Source organism: Bos indicus, chromosome 6 (genome assembly GCF_029378745.1).
Source record: "Bos indicus isolate NIAB-ARS_2022 breed Sahiwal x Tharparkar chromosome 6, NIAB-ARS_B.indTharparkar_mat_pri_1.0, whole genome shotgun sequence".
Taxonomy (NCBI): Eukaryota; Metazoa; Chordata; class Mammalia; order Artiodactyla; family Bovidae; genus Bos; species Bos indicus.
This window is the reverse complement of record NC_091765.1, coordinates 98,587,285-98,613,455: the sequence shown is the minus strand read 5'-3', so window position 1 is coordinate 98,613,455 and position 26,171 is coordinate 98,587,285. Positions and strand designations below refer to the sequence as shown.

Below are 26,171 nucleotides of genomic sequence, written 5' to 3'. Positions count from 1 at the left end.
CATCCCCCATGGGGTCAAAGAGATTCACAAAATAGACTTGTTTTTTGCTTCTTCTTTTTTTTTTTTTTTTTACACTTTTATTTGTTATAATAGTTTCAGGCGAACAGCGAAGGGACTCAGCCATACATATGCATGTATCCATTCTCCCCCAAACTCCCCTCTGTCCAGGCTGCCAGGTAACACTGAGCAGAGTTCCCTGTGCTCTATAGTAGGACTTTAGTTGAACCCATTTTAAATATCACAGTGTGTACATGTCCATCCCGACTCCCTAACTGTCCTTTCCCCCACCTTTCCTCCTCCCACCACCCCCACCCCCTAGGCAACCATACATTCGTTCTCTAATTCTGTGAATCTCTTTCTAGAACAGACTTGTTTTGATTGAAAATGTATGCCACCACTTCCTCTGAATTATTCTACCTGTCTTTGGTGCTATGCAAGCGTCTCTGCAGTTTTAGGTCTTTTATTTCACTACTGAAGAGTCCTACCTGATGAGTTCTCTTCTTCGTTTCTCCTCCTTGTTCAAAGTTCTCATATCTCCTCTCTGGCTTTGTACCTACACCCAATACCAAAACAAGGCCAGACTCGCTGGATAAAAAGATTTTGAATGAATTATTCTTTTCTTATCCTCTTTTGATTTGGTTCTCAGAAGAATCAGTGGTTGGGAAAGCAGTCAAACAAATATGATGTAAATTTAAAAGCAGTCAGATTAGGCACTAAAACAGCTGGTCCCCTTCACCACTCTTACATTTTTTATCAGCCCCTCTCCCTTAAGAAGCACTTTGGTACTTATTGAATACATAGATTCCTCAATCCCTTTCTAGACTTTATAAGTTAAATCCAAATTTCTAGGGATGTATAATTTTAAAACCCCCTCCTGCTGGGTAGATGCTCAACATCACTCATTATCAGAGAAATGCAAATCAAAACCACTATGAGGTACCATTTCACACCAGTCAGAATGGCTGCGATCCAAAAGTCTACAAGCAATAAATGCTGGAGAGGGTGTGGAGAAAAGGGAACCCTCTTACACTGTTGGTGGGAATGCAAACTAGTACAGCCACTATGGAGAACAGTGTGGAGATTCCTTAAAAAACTGGAAATAGAACTGCCTTATGATCCAGCAACCCCACTGCTGGGCATACACACTGAGGAAACCAGAAGGGAAAGAGACACGTGTACCCCAATGTTCATCGCAGCACTGTTTATAATAGCCAAGACTTGGAAGCAACCTAGATGTCCATCAGCAGATGAATGGATAAGAAAGCTGTGGTACATATACACAATGGAGTATTACTCAGCCATTAAAAAGAATACATTTGAATCAGTTCTAATGAGGTGGATGAAACTGGAGCCTATTATACAGAGTGAAGTAAGCCAGAAGGAAAAACATAAATACAGTATACTAACGCATATATATGGAATTTAGAAAGATGGTAACAATAACCCGGTGTACGAGACAGCAAAAGAGACACTGATGTATAGAACAGTCTTATGGACTCTGTGGGAGAGGGAGAGGGTGGGAAGATTTGGGAGAATGGCAATGAAACATGTAAAATATCATGTAGGAAACGAGTTGCCAGTCCAGGTTCGATGCACGATGCTGGATGCTTGGGGCTGGTGCACTGGGACGGCCCAGAGGGATGGTATGGGGAGGGAGGAGGGAGGAGGGTTCGGGATGGGGAACACATGTATACCTGTGGTGGATTCATTTTGATATTTGGCAAAACTAATACAATTATGTAAAGTTTAAAAATAAAATAAAATTGGAAGAATAAAAAAAAAAATAAAAAAAAATAATAATAATAAAATAAAATAAAATTTCAAAAAAAAAAAAATAAATAAAATAAAACCCCCTCAACTGGTTCTTACCCACAGTAAATTTTTAAAAAATAGAAGAAAACTTTGTCGATTATAAGCAAGTTTTCTATTGTATTTAAATAAGTTATATCACAAATGTTAGCTAACAAGGTGACAGTGATTTTCTAAGACAGAATATCTGTAAACAAGCCAGTGGAAAATAACTTCTATGTAGAATATTTTAATTAATAAGACTCCTTTATAATGAGAAATACAAAACACTTCTACATAGAAACTGAAAAGCTGTGTCTTACCCTTCATGAATTTAAATTCACTCGGTTGGGCAAGGGAATATTATCCATTCTCATGACTTCTAACCGTCACCTCTCTGCTAATTAGTTCAGCAATATCCTAGTGCATATCTACTGTATCTATCTGTAATCGAGCATGAGGAAGAACGTGCTGCACAGTCAGGACTGGGAAGCACAGCGGTAGAATCTTTGGCTGGAGACTTCCTTAGCAACATAGGGGAGGAAGACTGAAGGGAGCAAAGCAGCGGGAAATGTGGGTAGAGGCTGCCCTCCAACTAGTGAAGGGAAGTATTGAAAGTGACCCGGGACCAAACCACAGAGCACGCGGACTTCCCTGGTGATCCGGTGGCTAAAACTCCTCCCTCCCAAGGCCGGGATCCCAGGTTCGATCCCTGGTCAGGGAACTAGATCCCACACGCTGCAGCCAAAAATTCTTATGCGGCAACGAAGATCAAAGATCCCGTGTGCCTCAACTAAACCCAGCACAGCCAAATAAATAAAGAAATACTAAACAATAAAATTAAAAACTATAGAGCATGGCATAGTTAGATTCAATACAAGAAAAGAGAAAGGTTTAGCATTAGTCATTAATGAAATCAAAGACATTTTCTCTCTTGAGAGTTCTTACTGGGTAACAGCCCACAAGACTTAACTTGATCACTGAATGAAATGTAAAAAGTATAGGGAGGACACCCTTTCCCAGTGGTTTTGCAACCACTGGGTTTTTCTGTGGGGCTTAAAGCCTCTTTTTTCAGAGAAACACTCACAAAGAGAAATTCATCTTTTTCCAAGTTAAACTTTAGCTGTCAGGATACCACTAGTAATTAGTTGGCTAATGCTGACATTAGCCTGAAACATCTGCTTTCATAACATCAATTTTATGGAGAAATAAACAACTTTATCTCACAGAGTTCTCCTACAGAGCAACTGAGACAATGCCTATGAACTTGCTTTGTAAAAACTGATTATAATGACCGTTAAATAAAAATACTTCAAATGCAAAATAGTTGTCTTGAAAATAGCACACACAAAAAAATCATCTTGCTGATAAAAGAGGAATTGGTGAATGGGGAAAACACACACACACACACATACACAACCGGACAACCTGAGAATGGAATCCTCATCCCTTCTCTTTTATGCTGCTTTTCTATCTTTTATATTTTTAATTCTCAAATATCAGCAAGAGTCTGGAAATGTCATGCCAAGTTAGTTGAATGTGACTGACTCCAACCAAAGGAGGTGCAGTGAAATGCTTTCTGAACTGATATCTATGTTATATCCAACCAGTACAGTTAGGTGTTAAATAATTTTTTGGTTTTGTTTTCACAGGCAGTACCCTTTTGAACTCAGTCTTGAAAATGAACCCAGTTGTTTCACAGCCAGGTTACAGCTCGGCGGTCCCGGCGTCCAGTGACTGGCAGACTGGCATCTTTGACTGCTTTGATGACATAGGGATCTGTAAGTAAACGTAGCTGTTGCTTTCTCCCGAGCTACAATCATGCAGTCACTGCCATAACAAAAATGGCTTGCTTATCCTCTCATTGAGATCCACGTGTTATTCTAGAGATCAGCGGTCACAAGGTGGAACACCTGGGCAGACTTTACTAGTGGATATGTTTTGTCTGTCCTGTACATAATGGCCCCTCTTGCTGTATTAACTTTAAAACAGTAGAAACCATATAAAAGTCAGATTCCAGGGACTTCCTTGGCAGTCCAGGGGTTAGGACTCCTCGCTTCCAGTACAGGGGGCCCCAGTCAGGGAACTAAGATCCAGCATGCCACAGGACGTGGTGTGCCTCTCAGATCAGATTCCACATAAAAATGCAGCTTTCTAATCTAGATTTCCAGCTCCCCTTGAAAATTTGGAAAATCTGGAAAGAGGAGTCCTCTGTCTCAACTGGCAGAAGTCAGCTGCTGCCAAGCTGACTTGTTGTTGCTGTTGTTGTTCAGTCGCAAAGTCGTGTCCGACTCTTTGGGACCCCATGAACTGCAGCACAGCAGGCTTCCCTGTCCTTCACTATCTCCCGGAGTTTGCTCAAACTCATGTCCATTGAGTTCATGATGCTATGCAATTATCGCAGTCTCTGCAACCCCCTTCTCCTTTTGCCCTCAATCTTTCCCAGCCTCAGGGTCTTTTCCAGTGAGTCCGCTCTTCACATCAGGTGGCCAAAGTTCTGCAGCTTCAGCTTCAGCATCAGTCCTTCCAATGAATATTCAGGACTGATTCCCTTTAGGATTGAATGGTTTGATCTTGCAGTCCAGGGGACTCTTAAGAGTCTTCCAACCCCCTTAGTTAACCCTCTTCAAAGGGACCTCCACTCTAGAGTTTGCCATATTCATGTCCATCACCCACTGTTGGCTGGTTTGTGTTTTTTTCAACCAGTTTTATTCATTCATTTTACCTGCCTGCCTTGAATTTATTATCCTTATCCAGACCGATCATCGGGCTTTATATTTCCCACCTCATTAGCACCCCCATGTTCTTGATGTGCTTCTCCACTCTTCCCTTTACCTCCTCTTTTCCCTACAGGGTTGAGTCTGTGTTTCCAGATTTCAACATTCTTGTGACTCTTGTGGTCAGTGCATTTCAGGAAGCTTTCGGGTTTTTAGCTTTCCTAACCTTAAATTCTTTCACAGCACCAAACACACTTTGGTGTAAGACAAATTCCTGTTTCAGAGTCTATTGCCCAAAGGGATGTAGACATTCTCTGTGTGGCTAGTCTTTCCACTGTCTTGAGAAAGAGCCTTTTGTGTGTGTGTGTATATGATGGAAGTTCCAAGTTCTGTGGAGATAGCCTTTGGCTGAAAACCATCAATCAAAAAATAAGAGTTTTCTTATCTTATCTAGGGTACAGCCATGACAAAACTCCACCCTAGCGCTTTTCAAAATAAGCTTGAACTCAGCACGTTTGAGAACAGTTTCCTGTTTGTCACTATTTTCTTAGGTCATTTTTTGTCTCACACAGACTCTTAAAAGTGAAACTTCACTATACTTTTTAAGTTTTTATGTCAATATCCCTTAACTTTTACTTGCTTCGATACTCGTAACAATAATAAAACTTTCCTCTTTGCCAGAATGACCATCTAGAATCTGTTTCCTACTGCTTTTCTCGTTTTTTCAATTATTTCTTTACTCAGTGCTTTCTGATCCTAAGCACCTTCCCACAGTTTCCAGAGGGTTGCTCAGACATTCTGACACCACAAACTTCCTATTCCCATATGCTCCAAATGTAAACAAGGATAAGGAAGAAAGATAATTTGGACATGCTCAGATCAACAAGGCAGGAACTTTTTTTTTTTGGATGACTATTTTGATGATTTAATGAGTTAAAGTTGTCGAGGGGAGAAGTTAGCAATTATTTTTTAAGCAATTTTTTCCTAAACGTTTTATTTTGTATAGGGGTATAGCCGATTATTCTGAAGATCAGCCCTGGGATAGGGAGGCCTGGCGTGCTACGATTCATGGGGTCGCAAAGAGTCGAACACGACTGAGCAACTGATCTGATCTGATCTGATAGCCGATTAACAAACAATGTTGTGACAGGTCTCAGGTGAACAGCGAAGGGACTCAGCCATATGTATACATGTATCCATTCTCCCCCAGACTCCCCTCCCATCCTGGCAAGGCAGGCGTTTTTGCAGTTAAATCTGACCTGGCATATGACGAGCAAATTTCCCCAGTGTGTGTAGGATCTAGAAGCAAGACATAAAGAGCCAGGTGACCCCACTGTTTCCACCAAGTGTCCACTAAGGCCATTTCCTGAGTATGTATTTTCTTGAAAGCGGTGTGTGTGTGTTTGTGTGATCAGTTGTGTTCGACTCTGCAACTCTATGGACTGTAGCCCACCAGGCTCCTCCGTCCATGGGATTCTCCAGCAAGAACACTGGAGTGGGTTGCCATGACCTCCTCCAGGGGATCTTCCCAACCCAGGGATCGAACCCATATCTCTTATGTCTCCTGCATTGGCAGGTGGGTTCTTTACCACTGAGCCACCCGGGAAGCCCGTGGAAGAGGTGTGATTAAATCAGCCTCCTTACAATCTTGACTGATTTCTGTGATTTCACCCTGCGCTCAGGTCTCTGTGGGGCTCTCTTTCCCCTGTGCCTTTCATGTCAGATTGCCTCTGACATGAACGAATGCTGCCTATGGGGATCAAGTGTCGCCATGAGGACAATGTATCGGACCCGATACGGCATCCCGGTGAGTCACCCATGTCCACCAGGAAGTAGTCACCCCGACAGCCCAACGGCCTTCCTTCAGTCTGACCGCATCTCCATGATTGCCCTCCTCACCATCATGACTTGACCCTAGCCTTTTCTCCACTGCCATCCTAAACATTTTTTCCTTTAAACTTTAAACTTTTTATTTTGTATTGGGGTATAGGTGATAAAAAATACTGTAACAATTTCAGGTGTACAGCGAATGGATTCAGGCATACACATAAACGTATCCATTCTCTCCCAAACCCTGCTCCCATCCAGGCTGCCACATAACATTGAGCAGAGTTCCATGTGCTGTACAGTAGGTCCTTGTTGGTTACCCATTTTGGATATAGCAGTGTGTACATGACCTTCTCAAACTCCCTAACTATCCCTTACCCCCGCATCTTAAACTTTATAAATGATTTACAGAGACTATCTATCTATCCCTTGGGATATATTCACAATAAAACTTTTTAGTGATCCAATAGATGTGTCTCTGAAAAAGCTGTTGGAGATGAGCAGGTGAGGGATGAAGGTCAGCCCAGAGTCTCTCCTGGCTTTACTCAGAGTCAGACTGGACTCTGCAGGGTGGGTAGCTGTTGCTTAGAAAGCCTTAGGTGAAAAATGGGTGTATATAGATTCCCCCCAGAGCTGGCACATTTTTGAGCCAGTTACCTCACTGATAACTCGTAAAACAGTGTTTGTTCACTCAAAAGATATTATTGAGCACCTAGAACCTTGTTAAGTCATAAGCTAGTGTTCACTCATTCAACGGGGATTTACTGAATATGCGGAATATACCAAGGACTATTACAGATGCTAAAGACACACCAGTGAACAAAGGAAATAAAAATTCCTGTCTTTGTGGAGCTCACTTCAATTTTTTTGAGATTTTTATTTTAACATAATTTCAGACTTAAAGTCACAGAAATGGTACAAAGACTTCCTATACACTCTTCACCCAGATTCCCCCAATATTTAAAAACGTACCAGATTTGATTGATTTTCTCTCTTTCTTGTCTCTATTTATCTATTCTATTTTTTTTTCTGAATCATTTGAGAGTAAATTATAAACTGGATACCCTATTATCTCTATTTCAGTGTGCATTTCCTAAAAACAAGGACATTCTCTTATTTTATCACCATGTGATTATCAAAAGGAAATTAACATTGATACAGTACTATTAGCTAATCCATGGGTATTATTTAAACTTTACCAATTATCCCAATAACTTTCTTTAGATGAAAAAAAAAAAAAAATCAGTTGTCTGGACCAGCTTCCGCCAGTGCCTGGCCTTTACTTTCTTTCTTGACCATCCAGGGCAACAAAAATGTGAAATTCTGCCCTCAGCTGAGCTGAGTAAGGGCCCCTGGCAGTTGTCTGGAGATGTCTGTGGCATCTGTCTTCCCTAGAACTCCCTCAAGGGAGTGGTGGCAAAGCTGCAGGGATGAGATGGAGAAGCTGAGGAGTTAAGCCAGCTGTTTGCCCTCTCTTGAAGAAGAAGATATGGTAACATGGGTGTGTGTGCCCGCATCACTTGAGGCACAGAATGCCTGTGGACAGTATTAGAGGGTGTGGGTGGGGAATAATCTGAAGGGAGATCTAATGATGGAAGCAGACAGAGCCTGGCGAGTGATTCTGTCAATGGAAAATTGCAATCATGCAGGGGCTGGGAGGGTTAAGATGAACTGGGGCCACTGGAACTGAATGACAGCTGTCATTCAGTTGTCTTCTATAATATGGAAGATTTTCTCAGTCTTTGTCTTTTTTTTTTTTTAATGAATACAGATCAGTTATTTCGTAGACTATCCCTCAATTTGGTTTGTCAAATGTTTCCTCATGATAAGGCTTTGGTTTTACACTTTTGGCATCAACTCTACAAAAGTGATGCTCTGTTCGCCTTGCACCACATGACATCAAGTTGTCTCATTGTGTGTAATGTTCACGTTGATTGCTTAGTTAAGATAGTGTCTGTCAAGATTCTCCACCACAAAGTTGCTACTCTCCCCTTTATAATGGATAAGGATCTGGTAGAGAGATGTAAATCAAACTTTCACCCACTAGTTCTAACATCTGTGATAGATTGTTGCCTCCATCAGTTATTACAGTGATGGTTGTCAATGGGAGAGCTTAGACACTAATGGAAGAAAACAGTTACAATATAATTAAGAATGCTGCTGCTGCTGCTGCTAAGTCACTTTAGTCGAGTCTGACACTGTGAGACCCCATGGACGGCAGCCCACCAGGCTCCTCCGTCCATGGGATTTTCCAGGCAAGAGTACTGGAGTGGGTTGCTATTGCCTTCTCCGATAACTAAGAATAAGTAAGAATATAATGTATAGGTTGGTGATACGTACAACAGAGGAAAATGAAGCAAGGAAGAGGAATTTAGTGTTGAAAGGTTCTAATTCTAAATCGCATTATCAGGAAAGACTCAATAAGAAGGTAAAGACCTAGTCTACGCCTCAGTTCAGTTGCTCAGTCGTGTCCGACTCTGCAACCCCATGAATCGCAGCATGCCAGGCTTCCCTGTCCTTCACCAACTCCTAGAGTTTACTCAAATTCACGTCCATCGAGTCGGTGATGCCATCCAGCCATCTCATCCTCTGTCGTCCACTTCTCCTCCTGCCCCCAATCCCTCCCAGCATCAGAGTCTTTTCCAATGAGTCAACTCTTTGCATGAGGTGGCCAACGTACTGGAGTTTCAGCTCTAGCATCATTCCTTCCAAAGAAATGCCAGGGCTGATCTCCTTCAGAATGGACTGGTTGGATCTCCTTGCAGTCCAAGGGACCCTCAAGAGTCTTCTCCAACATCACAGTTCAAAAGCATCAATTCTTCAGCGCTCAGCTTTCTTCACAGTCCAACTCTCACATCCATACATGACCACTGGAAAAACCACAGCCTTGACTAGATGGACCTTTGTTGGCAAAGTAATGTCTCTGCTTTTGAATATGCTATCTAGGTTGGTCATAACTTTCCTTCCAAGGAGTCAGCGTCTTTTAATTTCATGGCTGCAATCTTTTTGCAGTGATTTTGGAGCCCAAAAAAATAGTCTGACACTGTTTCCGCCTATACCACCCTAAATATCCTCAGTCTCTTCTGACCTCAGTATCTAAACAGTGTCGGGCCTGACTAGTGCTTGAACTGGGGAGAAAGTAAAGACCTAAAAGGATGAGAGGATGACTCATCTTCGAAAGGTCCAGGCAGAGGAATGAGCTAGAGCCAAGGTGCAGAAGTAGAGTTTACCTGGAGGGTCCGAGACATAGCAAGCAGCCAAAGAGGTGGAAAGACTGGACGTGGGGTGGGAGATGGGGAGTGGTAACAGAAGAAGAGAATATCACAGCAGGACCTTGCAGACCATTTTAAGAAATCTAGCTTTCATTTTAAGTGATCTGGAAAGCGTTTAAAATGCTTTTAAACACAGAGGTGACCTGAAAACTTAGCCTGTCACTCATTGTAACCAATAACAATTCATCTCCCTAAGCCTTGGCTCTCTGATAAAATGGTAACAATGATACCTCCCCTAAGGTGGTGCAGTAAGAGTCACAGCAGATAATGCCGGGAAAGGACTTAGCACAGGGTCTGGCAAGTGACAAGTGCTCGTGAGTCACTATTATAATTTTTGTTCTTAGCTCAGCTGTCTTCTGGCAGCCTGCATTCCTCCCGTGGGCTTGCTCAGTTGCCTCTCTCAGCACTCCCTGTGCTCTCATTTACATCCCTCAAAAGGCAGCAGAACTTAACACAAGGGTTCTTAACTTCGTGACTGTTCCACAAACTTCCCAAAACCATACGCTGAGTGTCGGGTGTACGTACTTGTGCACGCAGTTGTGTACATGGATGTATGTAGTTGTGAGTATGGGAGTGAGATTCTCAAAGTGGTCCGTAAGGGGGTAGAGGAAGGAGAGCGTAGCTGCATTCTGGAGATAAGTTTCTGGAAACAGCTCAGCAAACAGCTCACTTTGGGGCTCTCTGACAAGTCATTTGTTAGCATCAGTTTTCTCACCTTTCATGAGAAAGTTGTGCAAGATGATTTCTAAGGTCTTCCTAGGGTCTAGGATTCTATAATAAGTTTTCTTGGTGTCTATTCTATACGTGCATTTACAGACAGTGTATCTCTAGTGTTCTTTCTTAAAACAGACCTCTAAAATGGCTAATAAACCCCAGGACTGATTTGTGTAGTTCAGGTTCTCTGCTTTGTTCCCCCTTTACATCTATGCAAGCATTTATAAGGCTGCCCCAGCACAGCCTCTCTGACCTCCCCTTCCCTTCATGGACACAGACAGGCAAGAGAGCATCCCCTTGGCCAGGGCCACAACCTCCACAGCAGAGGAGAAAGAGAAGAAACAACCACAGATTGAACTCCTATGTGCTGGAATACTGCCTGGACATATATTTGCTCACATACTACTTACACATGAAAAGCAGGAATGAGAAAGCCTTAAGGTCATAGAACATGGAAATGCTGAAATTTGGGCTCAAGTTTTTTTGTTGTTTTTTAAATTATTACTTTATTTTTTAAAATTGAAATGTAAACAAAATTTACAATGTTGTGTTCATTTCTGTACAGCAATGTGAATCAGCTCTATGTATATATATAAAAACCCCTCCCTCTTGGACCTCCCACCCACCATGCTTCATCCCACACCCCTAGGTCATCATGGAGCACTGAGCTGAGCTCCCAGTGCTGTACAGCATCTTCCCACTAGCTATTGTATACAGGGTAGTGTATATATGTCTCTGCCACTCTCTCAATCCACCCCACCCCACGGGCTTATGTTTATTCTGACTTACAGTCAGGCCTGGTTCTTCCCACTTGACCATCTTGTCTTCCCAAGTCCGTGTGTATTGAGTCATGTACCACAACTCATTCATTTGCTCAGCAATTCTGTAACCAGTCCTCATGACCAGATTTTTTTTTTTTTAAACAGCTTTCAAACAAGTGAAGCACAAGTCCCCTTTTCCAAACAGAGTGATGAATGCAAAAATCTTTGTCTCTGGTACCATTTCCCAAGAAGATGTTCTGAGCAAGGCGTTTATGTCCCTTGCTAACTTCAGCATGGTTTAAACCCATAGTTCATGTCCTCTCATTTGAAAGAAGAATTTTTTTCTTCTCAATATTCTCTATATCTGTATTATGAAACAGACTTAGAATTAGGGTGTGTTTTCTAAAGGTTTCCCTAGGTTTCTCAGCAAATAATAATGGGACTTTTTTCTCCTACAAACTTCCTGAGATAAAGACAGGCATAGACATGCTGGAACAGAAAACTAGTTACATCCTTGACAAATATTTTCTTTTTTGTATTAATAACATATTATGTATATTCAATAAATGTTGGTTTAATGAAAGCTTAAAAGATGAATAAATATAAATAATGAATTCAAACATGGAAAAAAAAACCAAGCACTTTGAGGAAGGGTTAAAGGATTTGGATGATATTTCAGGGAAAAAGAAATGGTCAAGGGACCAAATTGTCTTCAAACTGAGTATCCGTTCCTTAATCTGATGAGGGTCAAGACATTAGATTTCTAACATGGTTATCTCATTGTCCAGTCTTTGTCCCACACACTTTCTCTGTCAGATAAAAATCAAAATCACTACAGCAAGGAAAAAAATTTATGAAAAGTAAATCATTTTTCTCATCACTTAGGAACTCCCAAACTTTATAGGCTAAATCTACTCTCTTTCTCTTTCCTGCTCACTCTCTGTCTCTGGGTCTCTCTGTTCACACTGGAAATTGGGAATTGTACTAAATTTAAAATATTTTTTTAATTTAAAAATTTTAAAAACTAAGTGCTATCCAAAAATGGAGGGCAAAATATATCAGTCAGTCAAGACACACAGTCACATAACCTGCTCATCAGATTAGACCCCTCGGATCAGCCAGTGCTGACTATACAGAGCAGGAGTCCCTTCTAGGGCATCTCTCGCCATAGGTCATCAAAGACCCAACTGGACCTCCCATGGAGAGGGCCTTCAAAACTCTGCAAAGCAGCTCATTCTACAGTTTTTCTAGACACTCTTCATTCTCTAATTTCTTCTTTTGCCGGTAAGGTTTATATCCTCTCTCACTATGGACTGCCTCCCTTGCAGAACATGAGGGATGTCAATGAAAAAGATTAGAGGGATACAGGGTGACATATGACCTAGCACTATACTCACAATCAATTGGAAAAATTGGTGCATTACACAACTGGCTTTAAAGGGAACCATTCCACATCAGTAAAAATAGTAGGTAAATCAAAAGGTTTTTAAAAAGGAAAAAAATAGAGAACTCTTCTAGAACAGATAATAGAGAACTGTGGCTATGATTGTAACCTGCAGATCATTTGAAACGGTATGTTATTATGTAAAGGGTACTGGCTTGAGAGGAGAAAGACCAGTCACTGCCACCAGTTTATGTGATTTAGTTAGCAAGTCAGTTAACTTCACTTGGTCATCAAAAAAAAAAAACAGGAATGGGCTTCCCTGATGGCTCAGTGGTGAAGAATCCACATGCCAATGCAGGAGACATGGGTTCTATCCCTGATTTGGAAAGATCCCACATGCCATGGAGCAACTAAGCCTGTGTGTCACAACTATTGAGCCTGTGCTCTAGAGCCCAGGAGCCAAAACTACTGAAGCGCACACACCAAGAGCCCACGCTCTGCAACAAGAGAAGCCACTGAAATGAGAAGCCTGCACGCCGCAGCTAGAGAGTAGCCTCCGCTCACCGCAACTAAAGAAACGCCCGTGCAGTGACAAAGATCCAGCAGAGCCAAAAATAAATGAATAAATAAATGATTTTTTTATTAAAAGAAAAATAGCGATAAGATGATAAACAAGTGACATAAAATGTATGTTTTAAAGAGGTTTGAAAAGTGAAACAAGTGCAGGGAATTGTGTGACTATTCACAGGCTACCTGTTGATCCATTTGTTTGTTTTTTAACAGGGATCCATTTGCAAGGATTGCCTGTGTCTGACATTTTTACCGCTCTGTGCCCTTTGTCAACTCAAGCGAGATATTGAAAAGAGAAAAGCAATGAATGCTTTATAAAAAATGCTTGGTAAGTTAGCGGGACTTCTTTGATTTGTGAGTAGCAAAAGGAAGTCTCAAAGGTATCTTTGATTTCTGTGGTCCTCTATCTCACAGATCCATGAGATGGCCCTTGGCAAAGGGAGGGCAAATGACTTTCAATGGCCAGCCTGCACCAGTCAGTTGGGACTCAGCTTCCCAGGGAGCCTGGGTAGAGAGGGCTAGCCCTGATTGGATGGGAAAGAATTCTGGGATTTGTTAGGATGTCTGCCACAGGTGAAGTGGCTGTATGATGTACCAGATAAACGTGCCCCATACCCTCCATGTATACCTTCACAGCATCATGACCGAAGGTACCAGAGATATGTGTACAACCGAACATTCATTTCCCAAAGCCTACATCTCAGGTCGGCTGCTGTCAACAGTAACCCACTGAGATGTCACACTAACCGTGACTGTGTAATGGATCTAGTGATATGTTCTTGTCAACACCACAATATTAAAAGAGTAATTCATTCTCCAAAGTGGTAGAAAGCTACCTTAGTCTCTATGAATGAACGGTGGACAATTCAACCAGTTATCTAAAATGCGCAAAGCTCCCGTTTAGGAAGAAGAGTACTGCCTTTTGGGTGGTGATATTGTCAAAGCTGGGCAACTGCTCTTATGCCTAGTTTCCTAAGCTCTCCTGGTCACATTTTAAATCTTCTTAGTTCTTCCTATTTTTCTTAGGCAAGAGGATGATGGCTTACTCAGTCCTGTCTTTCCGTCTCTTGCTGCCAATCCCATGGAATTTATCATCCAAGTTTTATTTTCACCTGGAAAAGGCTATTCTCTAAAAGTCCTATCTCCTGAGAGGTCTCTGACAGCGTTTGATCAGGATACTGCATTCATCTGTGTGAACGGTTGGCATGGGCACAATCTGTCTCTCTCTCAGCTCTTTTGCCACATGCAGCACAAAATTGTGTCCTCTTCATGAACGTTTTAGCTCATTTCTTTTAGTGCCATTTTAGTGTCTTAGTATTTGTCTTCTGACTGCTTTCCTCAATGACTGATGTGCTTAACCCATTTACAAGCAGAGTCCAGATGGTGAGTTTTCTTATTCTTTTTCTTCCTTGTACCCTGCCTCCTGAGACACAGCTGTTGTTTCTCTTCCCAAGCAGTGACGTTTCTTTAAAGCCATTTGTTACCAATGCAATTCAGAATTTTGCCAAAGTAACCCTAGTCCCCGACATCAGTTCAGTTCAGTTGCTCAGTCGTATCTGACTCTGTGACCCCATGGACTGCAGCATGCCAGGCTTCCCTGTCCATCACCAACTCCCAGAGCTTGCTCAAACCCATGTCCATCAAGTCGGTGGTGCCATCCAACCGTGTCATCCTCTGTTATCCCTTTCTCCTCCTGCTTTCAATCTTGCCCAGCATCAGGGTCTTTTCTAATGATTCAGTTCTTCACAGCAGGTGACCAAATTATTAGAGCTTCAGCTTCAGCATCAGCCCTTCCAATGAATATCTATGTAGTCCCCTACATAGAATGTGGTAATTTACTGGTCCATTATCCAATTAATGAAAAAGACTGTTCTGGGATCTCTGCCTTTTAGAGTCTCTTACCTTAGTGTGAATGATGATTCACTGACATTTGATAAGAGAAATTGTCTCTGGCAATCTACAGAGCATTCTGTTGGTTTACCTAACAACGTAGCAACGGTACCTGACATAGCAGTCAGTTAATAACTATTGTGGGTGAATAAATAGATGCAACTTTCAAGCAAGGAAGCATAGTAAGCTCTAACCTAGACACCTCATTGAATCTTAGCTAGTGGTTGTGACTCATTCAAATATTGGGTTGACCAAAATGTTCATAAAATCTTATGGAAAAACCTGAATGAACTTCTTGACCAACTGAGTAAATTGTACTGAACCAGGGGTCATGATTTGATATAGATTTTAAATATGTAGCAATTTGGGAGCTTCCCTGGAGGTCCAGTGGTTAAGACTCTGCACTTTCATTGCAGAGGGCGTGGATTCAATGCCTGGTCGGAGAACCAAGCGTCCACATGCCATGTGCCAAATAAATAAATATTTAAAAATAAATAAATATGTAGCAATTTGGCAGTAAGATAGCAGTGGAATGAAAGTTTTGATACTTGGAACAAGGATAATGTAAAGATGGAATTCTTTCATTGATTTGGTCTTTCTTTTTCTGATTTCTACAGGTCAAGTTCACATGGTAGTGAAAGAAAATGCTGCAATGAAATACTGCATCTGTTCAGTGCTATCTCACCTTAAACCTTAGAAACTAATTCAGCTAATCATATGGCTTCAAAACATTTTTAATTTTTGATTTGCTTTGAAAGAAATACATTTCTAGTGCTCCTCTCTAAGATGACTGCCATTAAAAATTAGTGTCTTCAACAATTCTTGTGTCTTTAAATACTTCATCATGGAATTAACTTTCCCATATGCTTCTGTTTTTGTTGTTATTGTTGTTGTTTGTATTAGGGTATAGCCAATTAGGGGCTTCCCAGGTGGCATGAGTTTGATCCCCGGATTGGGAAGATCCCCTGGAGGAGGGTACAGCAACCCACTCCTGTACTTTTGCCTAGAGAACCCCACGGACAGAGGAGCCTGGCAGGCTACAGTCCATAGAGTTGCAAAGAATCAGACACAACTGAAGTGACTTAGCATGCACGCAGGTGACTCAATGATAAAGAATCCACCTGCCAATTTAGGAGATACAAGAGACACATGTTTGATCCCTGGGATGGGAAGATTCTCTGGAGGAGGAAATGGCAACCCACTCCAGTATTCTTGCTGTGATCATCCCATGGACAATGTAGCCTGGTGGGCTACACAGTCCATGGGTCTCCGAGTCAGACACGACTGAGCAACTGAGCCTGTCATAGCTGATTAACAATGTTGTGATGGTACCAGGTGAACAGCAAAAGGACTTAGCCACACATGTGCATGTAACTATTCTCCCGCAGACTGCCCTCTCATCCAGGCTGCCACATAGCATACAATAGGTTTCTTTTTAAAAATGAGCCAAGTTTGTCAAAATGTCAAAGTTGAATGATGAGTATGTAGAGATGCTTCATTCTACTTTTCTACCTTTACATAAGTTTGAAAATGTCCAGTACAAAAAGTGTTTTAAATGTTGTCAAAATGCTTTTGTTATTTTGGATTTTCCTTGCACCCAGAGACCAGGTGTTACCCTGCAAGGCTCCTCACCCCAGGAAAGTGTGGTTTTCTCCCCCAGGGAGTTTCATCGGCCTTGGCAGGTCTTCACAGTAAATCATTTCCAGGAATTAATTGCCTAACAATGCAGAGTTTACTGTAGATTTTATACACACAGGGAGGATTTGTGCCATAAACCACACAGCAAACCACCTAATTAAAATTCGCATTGCACATCTCTGTCCTCTCCCAAGTCATCTCTGGTAGCAAGCCAGCCACAGGGACTCCACTTTCTTTTTCTTTTCTTTTTTCCCCCAGGTTAACTTGGCATTTTATTTCATTTTGTAATTTAGACATAGTTGACATATAACATTGCATTAGGGGTGTGTGTGTGTGTGTGTGTGTGTGTGCACTTAGTCACTCAATCATGTCCAACTCCTTGCGACCCCATGGACTGTGTAGCCCGCCAGGCTTCTCTGTCCATGGGTATACAACATAACAATTTGATACATGTATACATTGCAAAATGGTCACCACAATCATTTTACTTCACATTCATCACGGCACAGTTATAAGATTTTTTTCTTGTGATGAGAACTTTCAAAATCTACTCTCTCAGCAACTTTCAAGTATGCAATAAAGAAAAGTGAAATGGCATTTACAAGGTCAGCAATATATACAGAATGGCAGTGCTGGGTCCAGAGAGCAGGGTTTGAGTCCTATTTTGTTGCTCATGACAGTACCCTAAAGTTTTTTTTCTTCTTATAAAAATTAACCCTAGGACTTCCCTGGTGGTCCAGTGGTTAAGAATCCGCCTGCAATGCAGGAAATACAGGTTCTATCCCTGGTCAGGGAGCTAAGATTCCACAGGCCACGGGGCACCTAAGCTCATGCACCACAGCTACTGAGCCTGCGGGAAACGGACCCTGTGTTCTGCAACGAGAGAAGCCCCTGCAGTGAGAAGCCCACGCGTCACAACTACAGAGCAGCCCCCGCTTGCCATAGCTGGAGAAAACCCGCATGCAGAAACAAGGGCCCAGTGCAGCCAAGAATTAATACATCAAATTTTAAAACCTGGCCCTAGTGCTCAGGCTTCCAAGGATTGCTATAAAAAATGACAGAATACCCTGTCTGTTGCCTTCCTAGCAGTCTTCATCTTTCTGTGTTTTTTTTTTTTCTTTTTTTAATTTTATTTTATTTTTTAACTTTACAATATTGTATTGTGCCGGGAGCCGGCATATTGCATATTGAGTGCATATTGCATATTGCATATTGAGTGCAGCACTTTCCACATATTGGTTTTGCCATATATCAAAATGAATCCACCACAGGTATACATGTGTTCCCCATCCTGAACCCTCCTCCGTCCTCCCTCCCTGTACCATCCCTCTGGGTCGTCCCAGTGCACCAGCCCCAAGCATCCAGTATTGTGCATCGAACCTGGACTGGCAACTCGTTTCATATATGATATTATACATGTTTCAATGCCATTCACCCAAATCATCCCTCCCTCTCCCTCTCCCACCGAGACCAAAAGATTGTTCTATACATCAGTGTCTCTTTTGCTGTCTTGTATACAGGGTTATTGTTACCATCTTTCTAAATTCCATATACACGCCAGTCAGAATGACTACGATCCAAAAGTCTATAAGCAATAAATGTTGGAGAGGGTGTGGAGAAAAGGGAACCCTCTTACACTGTTGGTGGGAATGCAAACTAGTACAACCACTATGGAGAACAGTGTGGAGATTCCTTAAAAAACTGGAAATAAAACTGCCTTATGACCCAGCAATCCCACTGCTGGGCATACACACTGAGGAAACCAGAATTGAAAGAGACACATGTACCCCAATGTTCATCTCAGCACTGTTTATAATAGCCAGGACATAGAAGCAACCTAGATGTCATCAGCAGATGAATGGATAAGAAAGCTGTGGTACATGTACACAATGGAGTATTACTCAGCCATTAAAAAGAATACATTTGAATCAGTTCTAATGAGGTGGATGAAACTGGAGCCTATTATACAGAGTGAAGTAAGCCAGAAGGAAAAACACCAATACAGTATACTTTCTGTGTTTTGTTTTAACACCTGCATCGATGGTAATTGATAAGCATCATGAAAACAGAGACAGATCATATTGATCTTAATTTCCTTCTTACTCACCCAGCACATGGAAAATATTGTGGCAAGAAGTCACTAGGTTAGGTTCAAAGGTATAAGAGGTGGCAAGAATTGTAATCAGATAAGACATTTGTGCAAAATGAAACTATTTGGAGTTTTTTCCTAGTCATTTTCCTTATGACAATATGGGGTGATGTGCCTACTATTTTATAAATTGTTTTGTTTTATGGCTTAACCACAAATATATGAAAGATTTCTCATATTAGTAAATATCAAAAATAAGCAGTACAATGTTACTGACTATAGTCAGCATGTTGTACTTTGTATCCCCATGACTTATTCACTAGAAGTTTGTATCTTGGTACCACCCTCATTTGCCCACCTCCCACCTCTGGCACCCACCAATCTGTTCTCTGTATCTATGAATCTGGGTGTTTTTGGTTTTGATTTGGTTTGGTTTTTTAGATTCCACACGTATGTGAGATCATATGATATTTGTCTTTCTCTGTCTGACGTATTTCACTAAGCATAATGCCTTTACGTGTACATGTTTACACCCACACACACAGATTTCCTTTATCCATGCATCTGTCTTGGTTGTTTCCATGTATTAGCTAAGAAGGCAATGGCACCCCACTCCAGTACTCTTGCCTGGAAAATCCCATGAACGGAGGAGCCTGGTAGGCTGCAGTCCATGGGGTTGCTAAGAGTCAGACATGACTGAGCGACTTCACTTTCACTTTTCACTTTCATGCATTGGAGAAGGAAAGGGCAACCCACTCTAGTGTTCTTGCCTGGAGAATCCCAGGGACAGCGGAGCCTGATGGGCTGCCGTCTATGGGGTCCCACAGAGGTGGACACGACTGAATCGACTTAGCAGCAGCAGCAGCAGATAATGCTGCAGTGAACATGGGGGTGAAGCCCACATACCTTTCTGCTGCAGAGCAATTTAGTTCCATCTCAGCTTTCTAGTCCCAGAAACCATAGTCCCAGAGATGCAGAATGGGTCTCGTTATTGTTCAGTCTCTAAGTTGTGTCCTATTCTTTGCAACCCCATGGACTTCAGCACACCAGGCTTCCCTGTCCTTCTCTATTTTCCCGGAGCTTTCTCAAACTCATGTCCATTGAGTCAGTGATGCCATCCAACCATCTCATCCTCTGTTGCCCCCTTCTCCTCCTGCCCTCAATCTTTCCCAGCATCAGAGTATTTTTCAATGAGCTGACTCTCTGCATCAGGTGGCCAAAGTATTGGAGCTTCAGCATCAGTCCTTCCAATAATACTCAAGGTTGATTGGAATGGGTGTGGAACTCTGCTACTAAGCAAAATAATGTGCTTCCCATGTAGCTTATTTTAAAATTACTTTAAAGTTATGATAAATAAAAAAAATTTTTTTTAATCTTTGATGTAGCTGATGACAGTTTTTAGTAGTCTCAGTTTCCCACTCTTGATATTATGCTGTATCCCGTATATTCCCAGTGGCTAAGGCTCCCTCATACCAGGCCAGTTCCCTGTGTGTTAGTTGCTCAGTCGTGTCTGACTCTTTGTGACTCCCACAGACTGTAACCCACTAGGCTCCTCCGTCCCTGGGATTTTCCAGGGACTAGAATACTAGAGTCGGAGAAGGCAATGGCACCCCACTCCAGTACTCTTGCCTGGAAAATCCCATGGACGGAGGAGCCTTGTAGGCTGCAGTCCATGGGGTTGCAAAGAGTCAGACACGACTGAGCGACTTCACTTTCACTTTTCACTTTCAGGCATTGGAGAAGAAAATGGCAACCCACTCCAGTGTTCTTGCCTGGAGAATCCCAGGGACAGAGGAGCCTGGTGGGCTGCCGTCTATGGAGTCGCACAGAGTCGGACATGACTGAAGCGACTTAGCAGCAGCAGCAGCAGCAGCAGCAGCAGAATACTAGAGTGGGTACCCATCGACTTCTCCAAGGAATCTTCCCGACCCAGGGATCAAACCCTGGTCTTCTGCATTGCGAGCAGATGGCCATCTGAGTCACCAGGGAAACCTCCTAAAACCAAAACCTCCTTAAATGCTACTTCGTGCTAGAAGCAAATTGCTAGAGACAAGAAGGAGCAGCTCTTCAGAGGAGGTTGAGGTTGGGGAGAAGACAAGTATTAATAGAAGATCTACAAATTGATAAAGCCAAGGACAGCAGAAGAGAATTCATTTCACTTGTCCAGGGTATGTAATGATTATCCACACATTCTATCTGCCATGGATGCTCTATCAGAGTCAGCTGTTGCTGCTTAAGGGCTTAAACAACAGCCATTTCTTCTACTCAAGAGTCAATAATTTATGGGACTTCCCTGGTGGTGCAGAGGATAGGAATTCACCTGCCAATGCAGAGGACACAGGTTCAATCCTTGGTCTAGGAGGATCCCACATGCCACAAGGTAACTAATGCTATGCACCACAACTACTGAGCCCATGCTCCACAGCAAGCCACCACAATGAGAAGCAGCTAGAGAGCAGTCCTTGCTAGCCGCGTCTAGAGAAAGCCCATGTGCAGCAACAAAGACCCAGTGCAGCCAAAAATAAATTAATTATTAAAAAAAAAAAAAGAGTTTATACTTTGGCGCTTCCCTGGTGGCTCAGATTGTAAAGAATCCACCTGCCAATGCAGGAGACTTGGGTTCGATCCCTGGGTCGGGAAAATCCCCTGGAGAAGGAAATGGCTACTCACTCCGGTATTCTTGCCTAGAGAATTCCATAGACAGAGGCGCCTGGTGCACTACAGTCCAGAGAGTCGAAAAGAGTCAGACACGACTGAGTGACTTTCATACTTTGGGTAGGATACTCTGCCTCTGCTCACGCAGTGTGAACTGGGGAAGCTCAACCAGGGCTGGGAAAGAATGCTGCCTCTTGGCTGTGGTTCAGCCGGGCCTGAGCCTAAGGGATTGGGTTCCTCTCCACATTAGCCACGCCACCAGCTGCTCGGACTGTGTCACCGTGGGGTTGTTGGGTGTCCAGGGCAAGCATCTTGAGAAAACCATACGGAAGTGAGTGACATTTTTATGATCTAGTTTTAGGAGTCACACAGCTTCACTTCTGCTGAACTCTCTTTATTGAGGAAGTAGCAAAGGTCTGCCTGGTTTCAAGAGAGAGTGGACACAGACTCTTACTTTTTAAAAAAATAAATAAATAAATAAAGTTTATTGCATCCGGGGAAAACAAGAACAACTTCTTATTTAAAGAACCCCAGACTCTAACTCGGCAGTCCCCAACTTTTTTGGCACCAGGGACTGGTTTTGTGAGAGACAAAGGGGCTTCCCTGGTGGCTCAGTTGGTAAAGAACCTGCCTGCCAATGGAGAAGACATAAAGAAATGTGGGTTCAATCTCTGGGTCAGGAAGATTCTCTGGAGGAGGGAATGGCTCCCCACTCTAGTACTCTTGCCTGGAAAATCCCATGGATGAGGAGCCTGGTGGTCTACAGTCCATGGGGTGGCAAAAAGTTGGACACAACTGAGCGACTAACACTAATTTTTCTATGGATGGAGGTTGGGGGGATGGTTTTGGGATGATTCAAGTGCGTTAGTTAGTGTGCATTTTATTTCCATATTATTACATCAGTTCCACCTCATACCATCAGGCATTAGATCCTGGAGGTTGGGGACTCCTCCTCTAACTCTTAACGGAGTGTGGCCAAGTGCTTGAAGAATGTAAGAGACAGAGCTACTGTTGTAGCCATTTTGGAAAATGCAATCTGCCACAGGTGCCTTGCGGAGAAGGCAATGGCACCCCACTCCAGTACTCTTGCCTGGAAAATCCCATGGACAGAGGAGCCTGGTAGGCTGCAGTCCATGGGGTCGCTAAGAGTCGGACATGACTGAGCAACTTCACTTTCACTTTTCACTTTCATGCATTGGAGAAGGAAATGGCAACCCACTCCAGTGTTCTTGCCTGGAGAATCTCAGGGATGGGGGAGCCTGGTGGGCTGCCGTTTATGGGGTCACACAGATCGACACGACTGAAGTGACTTAGCATAGCATAGCATAGCACAGATGCCTTGAAGTGCTCCATGCACTGCAAAGCAGTGAAAGCAATGGCAACGGTGCCCAGCCCAGGTTGTCAGTTATAATGGCATAAATTCCATAGTTCCAGCTAAGTCTTCCTGGTGACATTGAAAAGACTTCAGAGCATAAATGTGGTTGAAGCTTATAACAATCGCCTATTCTTCCAGAGATTCTCATTCAGATCTACGGTGGGATCCAGGAGTCTGAATTTTTTAAAGGACAGCAAGTTTTTCTTTCTTTAATTTTTATTGGAATGTAGTTGCTTTACAGTTAGTTTCTACTAACACCAAAATGAATCAGCCATATGTGTATATATATATATATATATATATATATATATATACACATACATACATATACATACATATACATACATATATAATCTCCTCCCTTTTGGATTTCTTTTCCATTCTAGTCACCACAGAGCATTAAGGACAGTTTCCTGTGCTGTACGATAGGTTCTTATCAGTTATCTGCTTTATGCATGGTAAGTGTATATGTCAATCCCAATCTCCCAATTTCTCCCAGTCACCCCCTTTCCCCTTGGTGTCCATACATTTTTTTCTGTGTCTCTATTTCTCCTTTGCAAAGAGGCTCATCTGTACCCTTTTTCTAGATTCCAGATAGTGTTAATATGCAATATTGGTTTTTCTCTTTCTGACTTACCTCACTCTGTATGACGGTCTCTAGGAAAAAGGACCGCAAGTTTTTCTGATGCAGGTTGTCCCTCTGCTGTGAGACCAGTACCCTTCCCAGTCGATAGTCACTGAAGGAGCCCAAAGGTGGTAACTCAGGTACAGGCCATGCTTACAGCACTGGGGTTGAAGTTTTGAGCTGGGTGCCCTGTTTTACCCTCAGCTTCCTTTCTCAGTCCTCTCCACATTAGTTTTCTTTTCCATTTCTGCTCTGAGTCCTGTGTCCTGGAAATCTGGTTCTCTCTGTAGCGACAAAACCTCTATTCTATTCTACTCCTATTCTATTCTATCCTATCCTATCTTGGGAACAGGGCATAACACAATATTGTCATTGGGCTGGAAGAAGCACAAGCTGGAATCAAGATTGCCGGGAGAAATATCAATAACCTCAGATATGCAGATGACACCACCCTTATGGCAGAAAGTGAAGAGGAACTCAAAAGCCTCTTGATGAAAGTGAAAGAGAAGAGTGAAAAAGTTGGCTTAAAACTCAACATTCAGAAGACGAAGATCATGGCATCTGGTCCTATCACTTCATGGGAAATAGATGGGGAAACAGTGGAAACAGTGTCAGACTTCATTTTTTTGGGCTCCAAAATCACTGCAGATGGTGATTACAGCCATGAAATTAAAAGACGCTGACTCCTTGGAAGGAAAGTTATGACCAACCTAGATAGCATATTCAAAAGCAGAGACATTACTTTGCCAACAAAGGTCCATCTAGTCAAGGCTATGGTCTTTCCAGTGGTCCTGTATGGATGTGAGAGTTGGACTGTGAAGAAAGCTGAGCGCCGAAGAATTGATGCTTTTGAACTGTGGTGTTGGAGAAGACTCTTGAGAGTCCCTTGGACTGCAAGGAGATCCAACCAGTCCATTCTAAAGGAGATCAGTCCTGGGTGTTCTTTGGAAGGACTGATGCTGAAGCTGAAACTCCAGTACTTTGGCCACCTCATGCGAAGAGCTGACTCATTGGAAAAGACTCTGATGCTGGGAGGGATTGGGGGCAGGAGGAGAAGGGGACGACAGAGGATGAGATGGCTGGATGGCATCACCGACTCGATGGACGTGAGTTTGGGTGAACTCCGGGAGTTGGTGATGGACAGGGAGGCCTGGCATGCTGCGATTCATGGGGTAGCAAAGAGTCAGACATGACTGAGCGACTGAACTGAACTGAACTGACCCTGTTTTACCCTCTGCTTCCTTTCTCAGTCCTCTCCACTTTAGTTTTCTTTTCCATTTCTGCTCTGAATCCTGTGTCCCTGCAAGCTGGTTCTCTCTGTAGGGACAAAACCTCTATTCTATTCTATTCTACTCCTATTCTATCCTATCCTATCCTATCTTGGGAACAAGGCATAACACAATATTGTCATTGTTCAGTGGCTGAGTGGTGTTAGCCACTTGCAGTCCCATGGACTGCAGCATGACAGGCTTCCCATCCCTCTATAACAAGTCATTTTTTGCATTTCCCACAATCTCATCCTCCCATGAATCAGTCTAGTTTTCTCCACCCTCTACAGAATCATTCTACAGCGGCTGCTTTCTTCTCCGAATTGCAAGGGGGTTTCTTCTGGGGGAGGTATTTTTGCAGTGCTCTCCTGGTAGAGAATGTCCCTAAAGACTTCTGAGCTGGAGCCCGGTCCAGATCATCTTACCACCTGATGCAGGCAACCCCCAAGCTTTGTCCTCACTCACTTTCTTCTGTCTCAAGCTTTCACAGGACCTCTTCTTCAGAGCTAGAAGTTAAGTTCCATTCCGCCACAAATTTCCATGTGGCAGCAGCTTTTAAATCTGTTACCACTACTTTTTTCCAATATTTCTTATTGAGGTAAAATACACAGCATAAAATTTACCATTTTAAAGTGCACTGTTCAGGGGTATTAAGTGCATTCACATTGTGGAGCAGCCATCACATCGCCCACCTCCAGAACTCTTTCCATCCTGTAAAACTGAAACTCTATACCCAAGTTACGTTCCCATCAACTGTGCACGAGAGTTTTTTTTTCCTCCATATCCTCACCAAAGCTTATTGTTTACTATCTTTTTGACTGTTCTGATGGGTGTGAGGTGATGTCTCATCATGGTTTTGATTGGGATGTCCCTAATGATTAGTGATGTGGAGCATCTTCTCACATTCCTGTTGGCCATCTGTGTGCCTTCTTTGAAAAAAAAAGTCTATTCAAGTTCTCTGCCCATTTTTTAACTGAGTTGTTTTTCTCCTTCCAGATACAATGAGTACGGAATCTTTCAGTCTGACCTAGAGCAACCCAAGGATGACGGGTGGGGTAGCACTCCCTGTTTGGTGGGTGGGACACTTCCTATTTGGCAGATTCAGTTTCAGATAATACTGTTTGGTTGTTATTGTTGTTTTTTAGTCGCCCAGTCATGTGAGATGCTTTGAGGCCCCATGGACTGCAGCATGCCAGGCCTCCCTGTCCCTCACCATCACCTAAAGTTTGCCCAAGTTCAGGTCCATTCATCAGTGATGCCATCCAGCCATCTCATCCTCTGACACCCTCTTCTTCTTCTGCCCTCAATCTTTCCCAGCATCAGGATCTCTTCCAACAAATCGGCTCTTCTCGTTAGGTGGTCGAAGAACTGGAGCTTCAGCATCAGTCCTTCCAATGAGTATTCGGGGTTGATTTCCCTAAAGATTGACTTGTTTGATCAACTGTTTGGTTACTTACATTTAAAACCAAACCACTTATCTTCTTCTCATTCCTTTAGATGTGTCTGATGAAGATACATTAATACTTTTAAAACTTCTGATGATTTGTTCAAACCAAGAAATGACTTTCTTTCCCCTAAAACTGAAAACAAGTATCTCT

General features: G+C 42.6%; 1 protein-coding gene and 1 long non-coding RNA gene across 6 annotated transcripts in view; one reads left to right on the top strand and one right to left on the bottom strand.

The window, feature by feature from the left end:
• LOC139183665 (uncharacterized) overlaps nucleotides 1-650 on the bottom strand; it is a 48,196-nt gene extending 47,546 nt beyond the window's left edge. The window contains exon 1 of the long non-coding RNA XR_011567262.1: nucleotides 486-650. This is a non-coding gene — a long non-coding RNA (uncharacterized lncRNA). The remainder of the gene's footprint in view (nucleotides 1-485) is intronic.
• LOC109560636 (placenta-specific gene 8 protein-like) overlaps nucleotides 1-15,742 on the top strand; it is a 55,119-nt gene extending 39,377 nt beyond the window's left edge. For all 5 annotated transcript variants that reach the window (XR_011567260.1, XR_011567259.1, XR_011567261.1 and 2 more), the window contains 4 exons: nucleotides 3,441-3,569; nucleotides 6,188-6,312; nucleotides 13,247-13,361; nucleotides 15,541-15,742. Coding sequence is in view for 2 of the 5 variants with exons in the window: in XM_019963025.2 (XP_019818584.2) it covers nucleotides 3,470-3,569; nucleotides 6,188-6,312; nucleotides 13,247-13,351 (330 nt within the window). In the remaining 3 variants the exon portion in view is untranslated. The remainder of the gene's footprint in view (nucleotides 1-3,440; nucleotides 3,570-6,187; nucleotides 6,313-13,246; nucleotides 13,362-15,540) is intronic.
• Nucleotides 15,743-26,171: the final 10,429 nt, after the last annotated feature.